Genomic DNA, 22,785 nt, shown 5'->3' on the forward strand with positions numbered 1-22,785 from the left:
ACCTCTCTCTCCACATTACACAGTAAGTGTGATGGTCAAACTGATCATTATTATTGATCACGCTGTCAGAGGTCACATATGTTCAATTGAGTGAGAATGATTGTTCATGCGTGCATGATTGCGTGCATGTGTGTGAACATTGCAGATAACTGCCTTTACTCAAGTGCAGTTATTAAGTACAATTATTGAGGTACTTGACTCGTTTCCTGTGTATGCTACTACGTCTTTATTATTATGGATATTGTTTTGTCCTTCAATCAGACGGTAGCCTCCGGTTCTGAGAAGTGAAGCCAATGCTGAAGAGCCTTAAACCTACACTCTCTCTACCAGCCAGCAGGGGGCGACTCCTCTGGTTGTATAAAGGTCTATGAGATAATGAGCCTACTTCTCACTTGATTTATTACCTCAGTAAACATTGTAAATATGAGATTATGGTCTCAATCACTAGTTTCAAGTCTTCTTCAGTACAGCATGATGTTTTGTATTTAGTAAATTATGGTCCCATTTAGAGTCAAATAGACCATAAATCAGGGGATGCTTTAGGGCGGGGCTAACTTGTGATTGACAGGTCGCTACCACGGTGTTGTACGGTCTGGGAGTTGTCCGTGTTTTCATCTTAGAGCTTTAACCCTTTCACCGGGTGTTTTCAATGGTCGCCTAAAAAAGTCTTATTCAGTGTTGGGTTGTATTTAGTTCCACCCTCTCGTGTCACTTCTGGTTCCAAAAAAACAAGATGGCGACGGACGCACTCGAGGCTTCAAAACGGCAGTGTTCAAATCAATGGGTGACGTTACGGTGACTACTGTACGTCCACTTCTTATATACAGTATAGGCCTACGGTCTATAGCCTTCAACCAACATGCTTTCATGTTGAAACTTCCTTCAAACTTAAAGATGTTCAGCTTCTTTAGGAATGTTTTTTCTGCATTTTTCTCATTCAAAAGAATCAAATTGAAACGCTTTCTACTCATTCATCATTTAAGCTGGAAAATACATCATTCACACATTACACCCAGTAATGTCAACTTTAACCATTTTCAAAATATTGAACCGCCGTTTCCACCACAGGAACTTTCCCTCAGAACCAAGAACCTTTTGAGGAACTCCAGGGTCTAAATTATGTTACGGGGACATTTTACCCCCAAATAAAGGCCCTGTGTGGGGAAGTACTTTCTGAAAGGTAAGACACACACAGCGCTGCTGCTTAAAACGGCTTCGACTTGAATACTACTTCATTCATAAAGCAGGAAGTAGTTTAGTATCGATTTAGGAACATTTTAGGACGAGGGGAGAGTATTTCTCTTTGTTTGAAAACTTGAAAGTAAAGTTAGGCTCTGCTGTCGTTCTCCCAACTCATTATAAAAAAAGACAGAGGGAAAAAGAGAAAGAGCGGTAACATTAGAAGAGGGAGAAAGCGCGGCATTGCTGTGAATGAGAGAAAGAAAAGTTATTTTCTGATAGTTTCTCAGCGGGCACGTTCTTAAAGCAGAAATAAATAACCATCAAACAGATGATTTACAGTGCAGACAGACCCTCTTAGTTTCATTTTCGTCCTCTGCATTTCATAAATTCCATCCAACCTGCATCAGTAAATATATGCAGCAGTAAATATTGTCGCAGTGAGACAAACCTATTTTATTTGCAGCCCTCGTCTCATGTCATGTTTTGTTTTTTCATACGTCAGCGGACTAATCTTCGCGGGTCTTTAGACCGCGGTGGAAACGCAGACAACAGTGGACTGAAGGAACCTTTTAGTTCCTTGAAAAGTAGTTCCAGGTACCCGGCTTTTGTTTGGAGTTCTTTTATAATGGAAGTGAATGGTGGAGTCTTCATACCCTCGTCAGCCCTTTCATACTATATGTTTCTGTGTACATTTACCACACGTGCAACTTTCACACCTTAATTCAGCTTTTCAAGTTTTTGTAATCACACGTTTATTTATATTGTTGGAAAGTTCAGACCGAGTGATTTTGTGCACTCGCACTTCAACGGACACATCAAAGTCAAATTAAATTGAATCACATAAATTGCTTCCACTTCAAGTGCATCTCAAATAATGAACATTTGAAGACATTGTAACCTGTTTACAGTGTTTGCATTTGCAATTTTCAGCACAGGCAAGCTGATATTTCTCAGCAAATGTTGCCTCTTCTAGTTTGGAGTTATTTTGCATTAACTTGGTTAAGACAGTAGTTAAAATGTCTCCACATTGACCATATAGACCCTTAAAATGCTGCTTACATATTAATGCATCAGTAATAATAGTCCAATAATGTAATGTATAATAATGTAATATTCTGAATAGTATATTTGTTTTTTTTTTACTTTTGATGCTTTAAAGCTGCATTAGGCAGATTGGACAAATATGATTAAAAAAAAGTAACTTTTATAAAACGGTCACTATATCCTGACCGTGCTGACACACCTGCGGCTTCTTCTCTGCTTTTTCACGTTACTTTAGTTCTTACTCTGTAATGGATGTGACTTGAAATGTATAGCGAAGTACAATACTTGAAATAAAAAGTATTATCATGAAAATCTCACTTTTTCAGTGCTTGTGTACATCCATCTGGGTATCTGGAGTTCCTACCAACCCACGAACTGTGAAACAACCCAGTCAGTTATTTATGGGCTGCCTGGATCAGAAAACAGTGCATGAGACAGGTAGTCTGAAAAACATTTGCGTGCCTCTGTGTCCTCCGGTGTCCTTCTGTGCTCCTAATGACATCTGCACGATTTCACAGACTGGAGGAAAACAACCAATCAGAGCCAATCTGGAGTCAGCCGTCTCTGAGCAGCTGTCAATCACTCACTAACTCTGATCAAACGGTCAAACTAGGCAGCACTGATCAAATATGAATCAATATTCTGTTACTTTCACAAACTTTTTCATTTTACAGCTAAACAGTACACTACAAGATGTTTCTGAACACATTTGAGGAGAGGAATAGGCATTACAGTAACAGAATATTGATTCATATTTGATCAGAGTTGGTGAGTGATTGACAGCTGCCTCTGTTAAATAAACAGCCAATAGGAACTCTCTCTCTCTGAAATGACCTGTGATTGGCCAAAGTCTCCCATCACGGGCTAGATTTTCTAAAGCCTGAAAACAGAGACATGAGGAGGTGCAGAAGTCTAGTTATCTCTCAGAACACTTGAATTACAATGTGCTGAAATGTAAAATATTCAATGGATGACTGACTTGTAATGTAGTGGAATTTTTCCACTGTGGTATTTCTACTTTGACTTAAATAAAGGATCTCATGGCCGCCCTCTGAAGTTGACTTTCCTTTGTTGGGACAAACACAGAGAACAGACGGAGCTGTGCACCACTGCACCCTCTGCTGTCACAATATGACACTACACCAATGTGCTGTCAGTGTTTAGCAGGTGCCATATACAGTACATCATGTCGCCTGCAGACTGTGCTTTAACCGTCTTTTATGCCAGATAAGAGACATTTCATCCTCCACTGGGGAGCATGATGGAAATAGATCCCCATTCTTTCCTCTGGAGTCAAATATACATCATATTTTCTCAAAGTTATCATACCGTATTTCCTAAACCAAATGAAATTCATGCATTTTCCACACCGTTTAAAGAGGTATTATATGACAGCGTTAACACTTGATTCAGGTTCTTTTATAGTGGTAAAATCCCCCGCTGATCCTCCGGTACTGTTACATACCACCAGTCTGTGAACACCTCCAGCAGTTATTTAGTGTTCTCACTGACTTTATAATGTAGAAGCAGATCTACCCACACACTTCACTTCTGCACTATCAGTCTGCCTTTAACACATGTTGCTTACTCTAGTGTACTGTAGTGTAATCACTCAAGTCACGGTGGGCAGGCATGGAGACTCATTTAGCGATACAGTGGTAAAAGTAATGTGGTTGCTAGTGGTGACAGTTGTGTCTAACAGCATTCACTTTAAAGTGAATTATGCTTGTGATGTTACAGGGTTGAATCACCTTAGAATGGAAATTAAACTGGCTCCCAGGCACCATCTGATGGTTAATAGCAGTACCGCAGCCACAAGGCGAGATGAGAACATTAGCTATCATATCAGCAAATAGCTTGAATGAAGTATGGTAAAATAACATAAAATTAAATGAATAAAAATGAAATAAAATAAAATGGCATGAAATTAAATTAAATTAAATTAAATTAAATTAAATTAAATTAAATTAAATTAAATTAAAAATAATAAGAAGATATGAATCTGTTTGTGCTGTGAAGCATGAGACCAGTATAAAAACCAACCTGTCCCCAGGGTAACAGCAGTATAGTTCCACTGATACAAACCAATATGTCTGGAGAGGCATGCTAACAGGCTTTACTTTCAAATTTCACATTTAAAAAAATATTAAGAAAATACCCAATTTATTACTTAAATTGTTCAGAGTACTGCGTAGTAATCAGTGTTTAAGTAATGCACTTCCATAGATTTGAGGGATTCACAAGAAAAAAAAAAATGCGATATCCTGACTCTCAGTCCCTGATGTGGGTCAAGATCTCAAAATACTGGATCTCTACATTTAGGGTTTAGCATCTTCCAATTAAATACTCCCTGCTTCCCACTTCTTTGATGATGATGATGATGATGACATCATCAGGGTTATTTTTTCAGACTTCAGAAAGCTCCTCCAGAGCCTCACAGGACATTCTGCTCCTCATGACGAGTGAACTCAACGCCATGTGTGAACTCAGCGGAGTGTCCCTTTAATGGCACTTCAGTTCTCTATGAAATGAATACTACTATTACTGCTAGTACTTGTACTATGTAAATGCTACTGCTGCTACAACTACTTGTACTGCTATTAGTACTTTATAATATAGTATTGCTATTACTACAACTACTTTTGCAGCACTATTTTTCTGACCTTAATATAAAGTACACACCAGCCCTGGGGCAGCATGTATTAAAATTTTCTGAGTAAAATGTTGTTATTCCTATTTAAGAATGGTGTAGTGGTGTTGGTGTTAGTGGTTTTCTAAGCCAGTTAGAAGTCGCCAGCAGATGGCAGCGTCACACAATCAGAAGCAGGAGACACACTGTCAGAGTCAACATGTTAAATCTTTCATAAATGATCCAATTCATGACCTGAAGGAGTCAGCATGAATACAATTAAATGTTAACATTATTCTTACTTGTGTTCACATGACACACATGTATATCAATAATACAAATATTATATTATTATAAAAAAATATATATATCATTTTAATGAGTTTTCAACTTTTTACAACAGTAGATGGCCCATTGAAGTGGTGTACATCATCTGAAAGCTGGGAACCTGAAGATTAATTTGAGATGCAGCTCAGCACTGTGTGTCAAGTTGTTCTAGTCATTAATAAGAAATACAAAGTAATTAATTAATTAATTAATCAATTAATTAATTAATTAAAAAATAAAATAAAATAAATTGTGAAAGTGTATCAGATCTTGAACATCATGATAGAAGTATATGACAGTCATCCCCATGCTCTATTATGTCTCGTAAATTGTTGCAGCAATTTTAGGGTTGATACCATTTGTTACACAGATTTGGTGCCAAATTTACCATTCAAGAATTGATAAAAATGATCAATAATCCCTCCAAAATACCACATTAACACACCAAGACCTTGAGAATTGCATTTTTCAGTGATTGGATGGTGATCACGTCTGTTGTGTAAACTGCTCAGAAACCCCCTCATTGTCAATCTAGCTAGGAAAGCCATCCTCTAAATGCTCTAGGTCTCTAGTTTGTGGCTGTAAAGTTTCATGAGGCTGTGATTATCCTAGAGGTCACCACAGGTCATTTTATACTGTGAAAAAAATGGTCTCACTGCAATGAAATGTCTACTATGGGGACTAAAATCATCAGACATGAATACAGTTAGGCTCATTGGATCCACAAGAGTCTCAGCTTTACAATTTATGTAATTCAACACTGTTTAGAGACCCCAGTATGCAGAAATATTCAGATACACCATTTTAGAATAGAAGACAATAACACATTTATACTGCATGTGATTATCATAAAGTGGGCATGTCTGTAAAGGGGAGACTCATGGGTACCCATAGAACCCATTTTCATTCGCAAATCTTGAGGTCGGAGGTCAAGGGACCCCTTTTAAAATAGACATGCCAGTTTTTCCTTATGGCTAAAATTTAGCGTTAAACTTGGAGCGTTATTTCGCAACAACCTCTTAATGACAGAATAGCAGCCGGCGGACCGGCGGAGGGTTAAGGGGTTTAATAGGACCAGCTCACTATATCCTTCTTCAACTTACTAAAGATTGTAATGAATCATATCCCAAACTAAGATTTATTTTCCTCAATAATTATCTTGATGATGACAAGGTGTGTATGAAGCTGTGATGACTGACGCGATGGAGCCATGAAACAGCACCTCTGGAGGCTTTCTATTGGCAGTGTTACTGTGAGAGGCCACTGTGAGTAGACAGGCCTTACTTATTTTAGCTTCCTTAAAGAAAGCTCCTAAAAACTTCTCTTTACAAATTATTTTTTGGAGTGAAAGTTTAGGACATTTTCTACGAGCATTTCTCAGAAGTTTTATACACCTCGGCCCAGATTTTGTGAAAACGCAGACTTTGACCTTAAATCTGCACCTTTCTCATTTGGCCACTAGATGGCGGGATTGTGTAAATTTCATTCAGCTACAGATTGCATCCTCAACAGTCTGGACTTAGTTGGCATTGAATTAATATTATGAATATTAATATTATTATCAGTAGTATAACTGTAGTATTAACAGGATGAATAGACTTGCTGCACCATGGTAAACTTTAGCCTTTACTTTACTAGTATTCATAAACAGTATGGAAACATGTAGCCGTGGCTTTTAACACTCTTTAATGTAGTTGCAACAGATATAGATGTTTCTTGACTTCTCAAACCAATATTACAATGATTTTCACCAAACAAATAAAATCAATCAATAAAATCAACATGATAGAAATCAGTTACTCAGACAGAACATTAAAAAAATCTGTGGCAGCATGAAAACTTAATAAGATGCCAGGTATAATAGACTAATAGGCTAATTGAAGAAGTTGTTCAAAAGAAGATAATGATTTGGCTCAATACCCTCTTCGTGAACAAGAAATAGTTTGAGCCTGTTGAGTGATTTCTGGTTTCCAGCTGTTTAAAGACCACTGCAGGAGTCCAGATGTGTGGAAATAAAGGTGTGTAGGACAACTTCTGTATCTTTAAGGGGAGACATAGGGTAAACATTTTAACTAGTAGATATCCACATGAAACTTCCGCAGTTGATTACTGACATTAAGACAATTATTTTTTTGTATTGCAAGTTTTCTGAAATGGTATGTTTAAATATGCAAATGAGGGAATATCTTATTAAATATGTGGTTATTTATATACATTTCCAGTACAGAAATGTAAACATTGGATAAAGTCAGGTTCAACATTCTTGTTTCATTTAGTTGACATATTAGAGTCAAAAGTTTTTACTCAGGTGATTTTGGATATCTCTTTGTATCACTCCATAAATCAGAAAATATCAACAGCAATAAAAAAAAATCCATTTTACGCCATGTTTTTAGCGATAAAATGTTGTATAAATCAGACGTTGAATGAAGAAAAAACTCAATTTGAGAAAACAGCATTTAAAGATATGGATTGTAATATTCCATAGACACTATGTGAAGAGGGTAAAACAATTAACTAACTGATATACGTAACTATGAAACTACCCCAGTATTCCAAGTTTTCTGAAATTGTATGTTTAAATATTCAAATGAGGCATTATCTAATGCTAACTTCTGCTGAATTTAGGAGAAATCTACAAACCTAAATAGACAAAGTTTTTCACCATATAGACTTGATGTTGCTAACAATGGAACCAGGTTATGGCTGGATTTGTGCATGCAGGGACCAATGATAACGTCTGCTTTTTCAGCATTAATTGAATGAAATGTATGTATGTATGTATGTATGTAACTAAGTATATTTACATTATTTATTTATATTTCTCAAGTACTGTACAGAAGTACAAATTTGAGGTACTTTATACCTCGACTCCCCTTCATTTCTCAGGGAAATATTGTACGTTTTGCTTCACTACATTTATTTCACAACTATAGTTACTATACATACTTTGCTAATTAAGATTTTACACAGAAAATGATCTTGTAAAATAGGATGCATAGATTAACAATTAGCTCCACCTCGACCTACTGCAACAGTAAAATGCTGCTTATAGATTAATGCATCAGTAAGAATAATCTAATGATATAATACATAACAGTCACAGGGGGCATTTTTACTCATTGAGTACTTTTATCTAAATACTTCCTACACCACTGGATAAAGTCTGTTTATCAGAATGCCATGAGCTAAACTGAACAGAACAGTCTCTGGCATCTGCATTCATTAAAGCTAGGGTTGGTAATCTTTTTTTCTTTTTTTGTATTTGTTATATTTATTTTTTGTTTTAGTTGTTGAAATTCTCATTACATCCTGACTGCCTGTCTACCTGCATGCACTCCAACCGTGCACTAATTGCGCGTCACCTGAGTCTTCCACAGCCGTGTTCGTTGTTTCCGTTCATTATGCTATGTTTGTGTACATAATGGTCATTTTTGGGGGAGTGGCTTTGGAGGGAGGCCTAACGGATGGGCTGTTAGTGTTACCGACTTGGCAACTTGTGGACAGTCACTAAGACGTACACAATAATGCAAATGAATCAGAGCCGAGAACCATCAACCCAGGATAGAGGGGTTCAGTGAATGTGGTGTTGAAGGTGTGGAGGTGGGTCAGTATGTCAGAGGAGACTCTGTAGAAGGACAGAACGCCAGCAGGCCAGTCCAGATACACCCCTAATCTGTTGAAAGCACTGAAGGATTTTGTAGGTATGACTTTGCCCTTTCCGTTGTGCCAATCAGTGTTCTTGTTGCAGTCTAAGCACCAGGACTTGTCGTTAAACCCGAGCAGAGAGTCATCCTCCCGTCCTTTCCTGCAGATTCCTCTGTATGTCACTCCTACAAAAACTGGTCCTTTCCACTCCACCTCCCAGTAACAGCGCCCAGTCAGACCGTTTGTACACAGAACCTGGTAACTGTGTTGAAACCTCTCTGGATGATCAGGGTAGGGCTGCTCCTGTCTTACGTTTGTGACCTGTCTGTCACCATGAGACAGGAGGAACCTCTTGTGTGCTGTGTTTGGGTCTAGTGTGAGGTCACAGGCGTCTGCCAGGAAAAAAAGAGACACAGTTTGTAATTGAAGTGCAACTGTCAAAACCGACATGCTTCTTGCATGGAAATCAGGGACGATGCAGGTAGATTAAGAGTCTACAGCCATGCTAATAGCTCTAAGGCTGTAGTTGGGCTCAATGATGCTTTGAGCTAAATGCTATAATCTTGTTCATTGTTCAAATATCTCCGTCCACACTCGGACGCAAAAACGACTCCAAACGCTGGCCTTAATATTTACATGTCACCACAAGTGAGATCACAAGTTAAGGGTCAAGGAATTTTGTAACCACCCTTCTCTCTCCCTTTACTTTGGCTTCATTACAATCAGTGTGATAACAGTTACTGTTGGTGGGGGGGTTGCTGGATTCCTGTCATCACTCCACTGTCATCAACTGTCTCTTTACATGTATAAATGACGACAGGGAGGTCATTCAGGTTTACGTCCATCGCCCTTATGAATGCTCCAAACCTCGCCTTCAATCGCCCGAAAACACATTCAATCACCATTCAGCCTCCACATGTTTAATTAAATCGGCCTCCTGTGACTGGAAAATTTTTCTAAGGTAAAGCAGTAATCTGTCCGAGCAACACTAGCAAAATGTAAAAAAGTCGGTAGTGATGATGTTAGTCCCCATAGGAGCCATTTCATTGACCTCACTGTATAAAATGACCTGTGGTGACCTCTAAGATAATCACAGCCTCATGAAACTTTACAGCCACAAACTAGAGACCTGTAGCATTCAGAGGATGGATGGCTCTCCTAGGTAGATTGACAATAAGGGGGTTTCTGAGCAGTTTAAACAACACAAGTGCTCGCCATCCAATCGCCGAAAAATGCAATTCTTGCAGAAATCTCCAAATGTCAAAAGTCTTTGAAACCAAATCACAGCATGGCTTTTTCTATGGTGTTCCTCTAAGTCTTGGTGTCTCAATGTGGTATTTTGGAGGGATTACTGATCATTTTTATCAATTCTCAAGTGGAAAAAATTGTTAAATTTAGCACCAAGTCTGTGTAACAAATGGTATCAACCGTTACAGTTTCATAATTTATTCTAATTGATTAATTCATTTATTAATTCATTTTTATTTCTTATTAATGACTACAACAACTTGACACACTACCCCTTTAGAAAAGAGGGCGGAATAGTAAGGGGTCAAAAGCATTCTTTGATCCACATAAAACAGATCTACTTATGTAGAAAAAGACTCCCAAGGAAAAAACTTGAAGTTCTAGATTGTTAAAAATACAGTATAATTCAATCAGTGATGGCGACGCACATCGATAGACAGAACAGATGACAGATAACAGATGGAACAAATATTCCTGTGACCCCATACAAGTGATCATGGATCACTCAAGAGAGGAGCTTTGTGTTTATGTTTGGGTAAAGTGGAAAAAGAACTTACATTTCCTCAGCCCAGGCAAGATCATGGACTCTCCACGAGGATCAACACTGAAGAAAGACACAGACAGACAGACAGACATGAGGTTCCTTCAATATGGTGCACATCGACAAACATGTGTGAACATGTCTGTGTATGCAGGCAGTCAGTATAGTATATACGTACCCAGGAAGAGGGCCGGGGCCGGGAAGCAGAAGAGACTAATGCAACTAACATAATTATAGCTTCTAATAAAAAAGAGCCACTGATGATCAAGAGCTGAGAACATCTGAAGTAGCCACTAAGCAGCTTGTTATGTTACCAGAAAGCTCTGCATGAGAGGCAATCTGCGAATGAACTGTTTATACCTGAGAGTGTCCAGTCTCCACCGTGGATCCTCCAGTCCAGCAGAGAGGAGATTCACCCCTGAGTCTCCTGGATGGTTGTAGCTCAGGTCCAGCTCTCTCAAATGGGACGGGTTAGAGTTCAGAGCTGAGGCCAAATAAGCACAGCCTAACTCTGTGACCAGGCAGCCTGACAACCTGCTGAGAGAGTACATGCTAAATCCTCCATGGACCACTTTCATGCTGAAATTAACATTTGATCATCTTTATGTAAAATCACAGATTCAGGATTACTGACCTAAGTGTTTCCAGTCTACAAGATAGACTTTCCAGTCCTTCAGAGAGCCGATTCACTCCTGTATCATACAGGTCATTGTTACTCAGGTCCAGGTTTCTCAGATTGGAGGACTTTTCGCTGAGAGCTGAGGCCAGATATCCACAGCCTCTCTTCGACAGGTTACACCAACTGAGACTGAAGAATATTTAGTGATGACTAATTCTTTTGTATGAGAATACCATTTTGGTTGGGTTGAGACATTTTTAGTAATATTGTTATACATAGAAACAAACAAAGAGACAGTGGCAGAACAGTCAACAGACCTAAGAGTTTCCAGTCTACAGTGTGGACTCTCCAGTCCAGTAGAGATCAGCTTTAGTCCATCATCCTGCAGGTTGTTGTTACTCAGGTCCAGCTCTCTCAGACTGCAATATTGTCCCAACTTGTGACAGCGCACGTCTTCTGTACTCCGCTCAGAGTAGTACATTGGTCTACGAAAAAATGGCAATACAAAAAATGCCATTGTCATACTACATAGTAAAGTATAATGTACTATACAGCAAGAAATATGTAACATATGTCAATTGTTATGAATTGTTGTATAGAAGTTTTGTTGTTATGAAATTAGAATGGGAAGATTATGGCATAGCCTATATACAGTCTTCCTGAAAAAGTAATTCCTGTGGAATTAAATTAATTAAAAACAACAACACAACAATATAATTAAACTCACAGTGTTGTATTGGCAGTTTTCCCTGAACTGCAACTCAAACTATAATCACGCTACATTGTAATATTTTTTGTCAAATACTAATGAAGACACTCATTTTAAAAGCCACTAAAGTTAAAATGTGAGTAAGTTAATAATAAATGAATAATAATATACTGTACATGGAATTTGTGATTGGCACCCTTTTCTTTGTCTTGTACTTATATGACACATTCCCATCTGGTATTCTTGGTGATTGTAGATTGTAGATCATCAGGTACAGCTCTGTCTGATGGGAGCAGTCGGCGCTCAGGGATAAGGCCAAAGAACCGCAGCCTTCCTCTGTGACCTCACAGCTTGACAACCTGCATGTGGGAGTGTATCAATAATTTGTACAATACTTTTCTATTTTCTTCTTAATTCTGAACTTAAGGTGATAACTCTGTTTTTTTTTGTTTTTTTGTCTTTGTTGCAACTGGCCTATTTTACTTTGATATCCATTGTTCATATAGACGGGTTTCTTGTATACAATCTGGCTGTTACCAGATACCATGAGGTATTAGTGTGAGAATTATTTATTACTATCACCTGTTATGAAATGGGTATAACGTTAGATCAGACAGAAGTTTTGACTTGGGGGACCAGGGTCTGTTCGGTTGACATTCCGGTCGAAGTTCAAGTGAGTCACGTGAGACCCTCTTGATGACCGCCGCCAGACACTTTTTCATCAGCGATTCCTCAACAGGTATAACCTCAATATAAAACTGGAGACAACAGTCACACTGCAGCGCTTTGTATGTCGGGCAGGTGAACATTAACATTAGACCCCTGACGGCTGTCTACTAAATAGCGTGTTGCTGGTTGCTAGCTAACGTTAGTGTTTGCCATCAGTCGGAAACGTAACGCCAAAAGTCAATACAGTATTGCTGATATGTGTGATTCAAATTTAAACAAACGTTAGCTGATGTTAGCTTCCACGGCCGCTTGTAGTTGACACGCAGCTGCCCCGGTAGACTACCAGACGTCTTCCCTTCAAAATGTAACATACGGCGTACTGGAGTGATCTTTCCCCCGCTGTAGTAGCCTAATATTACAGCAATTTAAAGATGTAATGAAGTCTTGCATCACTTTTAAGTTTTAAGGCATATTCGCTAAATCTATCTAAATATTTCCTCAGAGTGTGAGTCGATGAACCTGTTGTTGATCAGTTCATTTCTATCGATCTGTGGAGCACGACAGCTCGCTGTGACCACCCGCTGCTTTGCTAGCGCTGTGTGACTAGAACGCTTTGGCCCACAAGGCCTGGATCCATAATCTCCTTCTGTTTTTAGGAAAGCCATGTGATCGCCTCGGAATAATACAAATTTTCAATCTATTTTTTCTGCGGTTGGTGCAGTTTACTGCAGAACAACTCCTCGTCATCTCTGCTTTAGAGCTTGGCTCCGCTAGACATGCCGTGCTTTCTGCCCCCTGGCTGCACGGACATCTCTGTGATGACGTAGCACAGAAACCCGTCTATAGAACATGTTCCAATTTTAGAATTTTACGTCATAGTGTACATTAAATAGCTAATTAAATATTTCTTAAACCTGAAATCTTACAAAATACATATTGCAAACCCAGGGCATACTGTGTAGATTAGCTGGAGTACAGGAAGCATCCTAAGGAGCTCCATGAAAGATCTCATGAGATTTATTTTCTAGAGGCTTAACTGCCAAAGTTACACTTTCTGTTGCGTTAAGTGGATTATTATGGGGTGCAATCAGTTTAGGCACTCATGTTATTGGCCTCAACAGTCTATTGCTTCAATCACAGTATTTTGCAGTAGTAAAATACAATAACAGATGCATCAGCGAGAGCAACTAATGAAATACTCATGTAAAGCAGGTCAGATGAATGGATAATACACTGGAGTAATTATAGCAATGGTTAGCATTTAATAAGCAGATGAAATTCTGCACATCTTTTGAATAGGTTCAGGTATACTGACCTTAGATTTTCCAGTTTACAGTGTGGACTGTTCAATCCAGCAGAGAGCAGATTCACTCCCGAATCCTGCAGGTTGTTGTTACTCAGGTCCAGCTTTCTCAGACTGGAGGACTGCGAGCTGAGAACTGAAGCCAGAGCTTCACAAGATAGGTGTGAGAGCTCACATTGGTTCAGTCTGATTTACAGGTAGACAGAGCGGAATAAGAAAGTTATTCTGTTTTAAGATCAAATATTATATCATAAAATATGTTTCAGAAGGCAGATGAATTAAGATGTGCACAAAATATAAAATTCAGTCAGTCAGCCATCTCACAAGACATTGGCTATCATGTGACTAATGGATATGTACAGCATTGATATTTAGCGTCTTGGGGAAACTGGAGGAGTGACGATAATAAACATGGACTCAGAACCAGCTAGTTGATGTGGGCAGACGCTAAAATATTTTAAATCAAAACTCACTTTGCAAAGTGTTGGACTGTGTTGGAACAAAAATACCCCATCTACATAGAATCCCAAGGACCAGTCATTTCATTCAATGGCATTAAACAAATTAAAGCAACATTTTGCTATGATGTTATCATAATAAAGTAAAATATATTTTAGGGCTGTCAACCGATTAAAATATTAAATCGCAATTAATCGTATAATTGTCCATTTTTAATCGCGATTAATTGCAAATTAATCACACATTTTTGTATCTGTTCAAAATGTTCTTTTAAGGGAGATTTGTCAAGTATCTAATCCTCTTATCAACATGGGAGTGGGCAAATATGCTGCTTTATGTACAGTAAATGTATGTATATATTTATTATTGGAAATCAATGAACAACACAAAATAACGACAAATATTATCCAGAAACCCTCACAGGTACTGCATTTAGCATAAAATATATGCTCAAATCATAACATGGCAAACTGCAGCCCAACAGGCAACAACAGCTGTCAGTGTGTCAGTGTGCTGACTTGACTATGACTTGCCTCAAACTGCATGTGATTATCATAAAGTGGGCATGTCTGTAAAGGGGAGACTCGTGGGTACCCATAGAACCCATTATCATTTACATATCTGGAGGTCAAAGGTCAAGGGCCCCTTTTGAAAATGGGTATGACAGTTTTTCCTCGCTAAAATTTAAAATAGTTTGGAGGGTTATTTAGTTGATACCAATGGATTCATTATGTTTTCTAGTTTCATATGATACCAGTATCTTCACTCTAGCTTTAAAACTGAGTCGCTACAACCTAAAAATCACAAGTTGTGTTAATGCATTAAAGAAATTAGTGATGTTAAAACATATTTGTGTTCACAAGTTATTATTGCGTTAACTTATATATATATATATATATATATATATGTATATATATATATATATATATATATATATATATAATACCCTTGTTGTGATAGATATTTAGTGTGGTTGCAGTGTACACTACCTTGGGGTGTATTTTCACAAGCTATAGTCCGTTTGGCTAGTCTGAATCAGAGCGGTTCAAATGTTTAAAAGAAAAATTAGGTGTACGAAGTAGCAGATCCAAAGTGTTTTTTTACTTTGACTCGGAACTGATCTACTACGCGCACTAATCCCTTCTCTTCCAGTTTATCTCCAATGACTTTATAAAACATCACTGTTTTTGTGGACTTTATTTAGCATATTCTGTATGTTCTCTTTAGTCCAAATGTCAAGCAAACATCAGACTTCTGCAGAAGTCCAGGTCAGTTGTGATGGAAACTGTGGTATTAAAGGTTAACATGCATGCAATCTTTATGAAAGGAAGTCTTATAGTTTGGCAATCTCTGACCCCTTTATGACGTGTTGAGTGACAGCCCCCTCATTTGCATAATGAGGCAGAAATGTAAAAAGAAATGTATAAAGAAATGTTAAAGTAAATGTGTAAAGAAATGTATAAAGAAAAGAATACAAAAATAAATAAGTTGGAAATGAATAAGGGGTGAAATGCAAAGGGAAAATTGTGCATGAATAAATAAATGAATAAATGCAAAAATACAGAAATAAATACACAAAATAATACATAAACCTCTCGCAAGCAGTCTCAGACCGGTGGTTTTTCACACCAGGGTGTGATTACTGCATTCACAACTGCCCAAACGGACCGCACCAGAGTTTGTTTAAAATGTTGGCTTGTGAAAGCGCCTGTAGGTTGCAAGATCCCTCTGTTGTATGTGTCAGAGACCACATGAGTAGTTGTTCTTTTAATGTTTTCCAGATCCCTCAAAATAATGTGAATGCATAAAGTGATACAAATATTGTGTATGCAAGTGTTTAAATAACTTAAAACAAGTACTTACAGTGCCGTTGTTGAGGCTTTGACCAATGGCAGCATTCTCATCAGAACCTCCTCTGATTTGGAGTATTCCTTTAGGTCAAACACATCCAGGTCTTTTTCTGATGACAGTAACACATAGACCAGGGCTGACCACTGAGCTGGAGAGAGAGGGGCTTTGGAGAGGCTTCCTGTTCTCAGGTAATGTTGGATCTCATCTACTAGGGAACTGTCCTTCAGCTCACTCAGACAGTGGAAGAGGTTAATGCATCTCTCTGGTGAGGGATTCTCCCTGATCTTCTTTTTGATGTACTTCACTAGCTTCTGGTTGGTCTCTGCGCCTGTCCCCGTTTGTTTCAGCAGGCCTTGTAAGAGATCCTGATTCGACTTCAACGAAAGGCCCAGGAGGAAGCGGAGGAACAAGTCGAGGTGTCCATTTGGACTCCGCAAGGCCTTGTCCACAGCTTTCTTACAGATCTCCGTTGCGGATGCTTTTCTGAAAAGCACCCGCAGATGTTGGAGAAGTGTTTGCGGTTCAGCCATCACATCCTTTCTGTCGTTAAAAAGTGACAGGACCACAAAGAGAGCTGCCAAAAACTCATGGATGCTCAGATGCACAAAGCAAAACATCTTGTCTTCGTTCAGCCCGTCGTCTTCCTTGAAGATCTGTGTGAACACCCCCGAGTACACCGATGCTTCACTAAGATGAATGCCACTGTTGTTCAAGTCGGTCTCATAGAAGATCAGATTACCTCTCTCCAACTGGTGAAATGCCAGCTTTGCAAGTGACTCGATGATCTCTATGTTCTTATTTGTGTCATACTTCAGTGCTGTCTGCTTCATCTGAAACACAAGGAATTTTGTATACATTTCGGTCAGAGTTTGAGGAATTTTTTTTCTCTCATCTTCTCCCAATATTTGCTTCAGAACTGTAGCGGTGATCCAGCAGAAGACCGGGATGTGGCACATGATGTGGAGGCTTTGAGATGTCTTAATATGGGAGATGATTCTGTTGACCATCTGCACATCTCTGAATCTCTTCCTGAAGTACTCCTCCTTCTGTGGGTCAGTGAACCCTCTCACCTCTGTCATGATGTCAACAAAGTCCAGAGGGATCTGATTGATTGCTGCAGGTCGTGTGGTTATCCAGAGGCGAGCAGAGGGGAGCAGTTTCCCCTGGATGAGGTACGCCAGCAGATCACTCACCAACAGTGGCTCATCAATAGAACAATCTTTCATGCCACTGAAGTCGAGCTGAAGGCGGCTTTCGTCCAGCCCATCAAGCACAAACAGAAGTTTGAATTTACTCTTGTCGTAGTTGGTGTTTCCTGAAGCCTGTAGTTTTGTGAAGATGTAATTAAGAGCCTCCTCTTTGATATCTTGACTTTCGCAGATACATTTGTGAATGAACTCTGCCAAACGAAACCTTTTGCCCTTCAGTAAATTCAGCTGGCGGAAGGTGAACGGGAACATGAGATGCACATCTTGATTGGCTCTTCCTTCAGCCCAGTCCAGGATGAATTTGTGTACAAGGAACGTTTTTCCGATTCCTGCAATCCCAGTGGTCAGCACCATTCTTACCGGTGTGTTTTCTCCAGAAGGGTGTTTGAAAATGTCGTTGTGCTGAATCGATCTCTCGGTTCCTTCCGGTTTTCTTGAGGTCATCTCAATGTGCCTGACCTCATGGTACCTGTTGAAATCTGCATCAGTCCCATCTATCATGTAGAGCTCCGTGTAGATATCATCAAGATGTTTCTTATCCTTCTGCTTTGACAACCCCTCTGGTATACACATGTACTTGTTCTGGAGGTTTGACTGGAGAATGCATTGGTATGATGTGATGGATCGTGAAGGCTTTGGTCTTGGCACCATCAAATCTGTATGGAATAAGGTCACATTCTTCAGTGTAGCAGGGCTGTGCAACTCCTGGATCCTACAACATCCTTTGTCTCATGTGTTTTTATGTTTTCAGTCACTAAAATACATGGTTATGGTTAGGGAAAGATTGTGGTTTGGCAATATTCTGAAAATTTGATAACGTCCTGTTTTGTGCTTTTCAATATTTAACCAAAACTACAGTTTTCCCCTAAAGGCCCAGACACACCAAGCAAAAATCTAAGAACTAGTGGTGATGAAGTCCGACTGTTGAGTCGTCCCACGTCGCCTTTGTCTTGGCCGACAAGTTGCATTTGAACACACCGCAAAAACTACAGCCGACGGCCAGTTAGCACGTACGTTCTGCACCTGCGTGAGATGAAATAACATTCCACACCAGCAGGTGGCGGTAGTCTGTATTCATCATTAAAAAAAAAACAGGAAGACCGAGGACGGCAGATATACAAGCCGTTGTTATGATACGTACATGAAACAAAGCGGCGTTTGCCGAGCATTTTCACACCACTTTCACTCAACACTTAGCTTCATTCCAGATGTTCATGTCGCTTTGAAAATATCCGTGTGTTGGAATGATCAGATGAGATGAAGATGGAAAATGAGAAGAGTCTTACTTTACTCGTTGGTTTGCTTTCCTCACTTCCGTTTCTCTTCTCGTGCACTGATTGGTTTAAGCTGAACAGCCAATCAGAGTGATTTCTTTCACCGACGGGGGCCGCTGAATCAGCCAAAAAACCTCAGGCAGACTAGAGCCGACGCTGCGGGACACACTGCAAAAACTAGGCCGACAGACGCTCACCGACGGCCCCAAACTGTCCGACGGCCGACCGTCGGCTTGATGTGTCAGGACCTTAACACTAATCAAGTGCTTTGAATTGCCCATTGAACAGTTGGCATTAGCAGCAAGCTGTTACAGATATGTTAAATATAAAAGGTTTTTGGTGTTATTTATTTCAAAATATAGTCCAGGTGGCATTACATTTCCTACGAAGCTCATTTTCTATGAAATTGCTATTAAAATATTTCTTAAGAGGTTACAATGAATGAAATCATTAGTGGCCAAACTGTAAACTGAAATAGCTTCACCTTCATCCTGAGCCCCAGGCGCGGTGGCAGGGTGAGGAGCTGCCTGTGCCTGTTGAATGGAAGAAGCTCCTGTGTTCTCTGAAGTCTCTCCAACATCAGTGGCATCCTCTGAGAGAGATAAAGGGAGAGGGAGAGGATGGTTTCCTTTTTCTATGGAGTCAGATCACTCTCAATATTAATGAATGCACACAGAAGGATTCACAAATGCATAAATGACTCTCTCCACAAAAATATCGTTGAATGCACTCAAAAATAATTATCGTTGCATATAAATGTAAAGAAATACATATAAAAAATGAAGGCTGAGAAATATATTTCTGATGCACACACAAATATGTCTTGTTTTAAATAAATATAACAGAAATCCACAAATATATGTATTTAAAAGTATTTGCAATTTTCATCAAAAACATATTTGGATGTTACATTGATATACAAACTGTTTAACCTACATTTATAAACTGCTTTTCATGTGTGAACTTCATTGGATTGTGTGTGGGTTTTATGAGACGCCCCTGATGTCGCTTGATCCACACATTTTTTTCAACAGGGAATTATCTGTAGCCAATCAGATGTGATCAGATCCCTCCTTATCAGCCAATCAGAGTGAGCCCCCACGAGGGTATGTATGACTTGCAGGAAGACCTGCCCCTACTCTGCTGGGCTAACGGTAGGTAGCCTAGCTATGATGCTAACCACAGCTTTGAACTAGACAGGCTCAGGAGGAGTGCTTTTGTTCCCGCAGTCCGAAGGTAGGCTACCTGGTCCGAATAACAATCATTATTTTTGTGGCGAGAGTCATTTATGTATTTGTGAATCCTTCTGCATTCATTAGTATTGAGACTGATCTGACTCCATATTTTTGCTCATAATGATGGAATTATTCAGTTGTTTTGGCTTAGTGTCAGATTGGCCTATTAAAGATTCAATATAGTTCATGTCATTAGCAGGAGGCTAATGTGAAATTAGATTCCAACTCTGTCTTACTGTTGGGTTCAAAACCACTTTTGGAGAAACGCTCCACTAAATCATTCCTGGGGATCTTCTTCAGAACTTCCACTGTGATCTGCAGAGCTCCAGGAAGGCCGTAGGTCTGCACCATCTGGTCCACCGTCTCCAGCCTGTTGGCCTCCTCCAGCCGGCTCTTTGGGATAGCTGGGAAGTCGTCTACTTCAGCCTTCTTTAGGAGCCACCTGAAATGCTCGAACTCCTCATTCCCCAAGTCCTGCAGTACTCCCAAGAGGAGCTCCTCATGTGATGCCATCAGTGCTCACCTGATCACATGAGAGGACAGTTTGATAATCAGTCACCTAACTTCAGGTAGTTGATTGATTGATCTCAACTAAACCAGAGCCTGGTTCTGCCCAAGGTTTCTACCTGTTAAAGGGGAGTTTTTTCTTGCCACTGTTGCACCTGGTGCATGAGGGATCTCTTACTGGGTCTCTAAATTATAGAGTACGGTCTAGACCTGCTCTATACGCAAAGCGTCTTGAGATAACTTCTGTTATGATTTGATGCTATATAAAAACAAGGCAAAAGGGAGCATGGCTCACATACCCCCTGCTCACTGCTTGACCCCTACTGAAGTAGGTCCAAAGGTTTTGCCCAAAGGTTTTGCCCTGTTGGAACTATTGATTTATTGATAAGTTGTCAACTATTAAGATATTGATAATTGATTAATCGGTTTGAGTACTGACTTATGAAAATGAGGTCAAAATTCTCAGAATCACAGTTTTTGGCCAAAATTTCACAACATTTGGGCACCCTGGACTTCAAACCCCCAAAAGGCAACTCGAGCACACTGTCAACCATCGTACAAGCCTGGAGAATGAGACCTCTCGGTCACTGCCAAAGACATCAAGAACTCCCAGCAAGCATGCTGGTGCTGTGGGAACCAACGCACGGGCATCGATCACAGGGACGTCCCACACCAACATGCTGGACAGTGCTGGCGAGCTAGCCAGATGTATGGAGGACTGAGATTGCTGGAAGCTCAGCTTGAAAGCCCGTCTGAGGACGACCCAATGATATCATTCCGATAGTTGTATTATCTCTCTTTTACATCCACTGCTATTGATTTTTGTTATTAGTCCTACTTGTATTAGTTATTACAGCTGCTGTGCTATTATTGTAGTTGCCTCTCTCTCTCTTTCTCTCTCCCCAACCGGTCTCGGCAGATGACCGCCCACCCAGAGCCCGGTTCTGCTCCAGGTTTCTTCCCACTAAACGGGGAGTTTTTCCTGGCCACAGCGCGCTTGGTGGATCTTGTTGGGTCTCTAAACTATGGTGTACGGTCTAAGGCCTGCTCTATATATAAAGCATCTCGAGATAACTTCTGTTATGATTTGACGCTATATAAAAATAAATTGAATTGAATTGAATTGAATACCAAATTTGAAATTCCTAAGTTAAATAGTTTCCGAGTTCTGCTCCGGAAACAAAAGTGTAACGGACGGAAGGATTGACGGAAGGACGGACGGAAGGACAGACACACGGAGCGCTATATACCCCCGACTACGTTGTTGCGGGGGTATAATAAATTGAATTGAATTTCAGAGTTTCATGCAGTAGATTTCTTGAGCTAACTGGATAGCTATGCTGAAACTTGGAACTTTTTTTTACCATTCCGCTCTTTCCATTTTACATATCATTTTATGTATGATTAATCTGTTTTATGACACAACCTTCAGTCATTTGACTATAGTTATATTGCTGTAATAGAAACTTGGCTACCTGCAAGTGTTTCAATTGAGACTGCCCATTTGAAGACTATAACTTTCACAGTGTTCCACGTTGCTCTGCTTACAACATGGAAAACCTGTTTTGTCATAAATCAAACACCAGCAACATGGTAGAGCTGGCATTCAGTCATGATGAGCTGAAGTCATTGTCAATGTCATCTTTCATGGCAAACCAAGGATACATGCGGTCTGTCTCAGGACCTACCACAGAGAACGTAAGATTGAACAAACAAACAACCATTATCTTACTGACAGTATATTTTAGTACTCATGACGTATGCAACAACTTATTGTAACAATGGCTTCATGTTTAGTAGTTGCATAACAGTTTGGTCTTCTGCTTTTTGAAACACAAAGCAGAAGCACACCAAAATACAAGAGACATTACAGCAAACATTACATCAAATATATATAAAATAAACATATTAACCTACCTTGATGAACTACAACACGATTCCCCCAAGTCAGAGACATGTAGGTGCCTGGAAAAAAACATAGATTCAATGTGTGCCTCAGGTGGATTACAGAATATCAGTATCATACTTAAGCGCACACCATGTTTCTTGGCTGATGTGCACTAAGCAATCACTCAAGTTTTAGTTCCTCACCTCACATGACGAATCTAAAAATGCAAACCACAGAGGACACAGTATTGGTTGGTTCATAATTTTTTATATTTGAGGAAGCTATCAAAGCACACAGTCACACCACTCTCAGGTGTGTTGCAATGCAGGAGGAAGACCCAGGGGAAGTTTGGAGCTTCTTTTCTGGGTCCTAATGCAAGACCTGCCTACTTTGGACTCTTCCACGCAGGTGCAGCATCATTTCAAATGAAGAAATCAAAGTGCA

General features: G+C 39.6%; 1 protein-coding gene across 1 annotated transcript; it reads right to left on the reverse strand.

Annotated features, from left to right (window-relative positions):
- Positions 1 to 6,851: 6,851 nt before the first annotated feature.
- Positions 6,852 to 22,636, reverse strand: LOC141780056 (NACHT, LRR and PYD domains-containing protein 3-like). The gene is made up of 11 exons (XM_074655121.1): positions 22,371 to 22,636; positions 20,183 to 20,469; positions 19,196 to 19,303; positions 16,242 to 18,093; positions 13,932 to 14,105; positions 12,163 to 12,306; positions 11,556 to 11,723; positions 11,254 to 11,427; positions 10,980 to 11,153; positions 10,636 to 10,682; positions 6,852 to 9,222 (listed from the first exon to the last, which is right to left on the reverse strand). The coding sequence occupies exons 2-11, from the start codon at positions 20,457 to 20,459 to the stop codon at positions 8,693 to 8,695; spliced, it is 3,648 nt and encodes a 1,215-aa protein (XP_074511222.1). The 5' UTR covers positions 20,460 to 20,469; positions 22,371 to 22,636; the 3' UTR covers positions 6,852 to 8,692.
- Positions 22,637 to 22,785: the final 149 nt, after the last annotated feature.

The sequence above is a fragment of the Sebastes fasciatus genome, chromosome 13, assembly GCF_043250625.1.
Source record: "Sebastes fasciatus isolate fSebFas1 chromosome 13, fSebFas1.pri, whole genome shotgun sequence".
NCBI lineage: Eukaryota > Metazoa > Chordata > Actinopteri > Perciformes > Sebastidae > Sebastes > Sebastes fasciatus.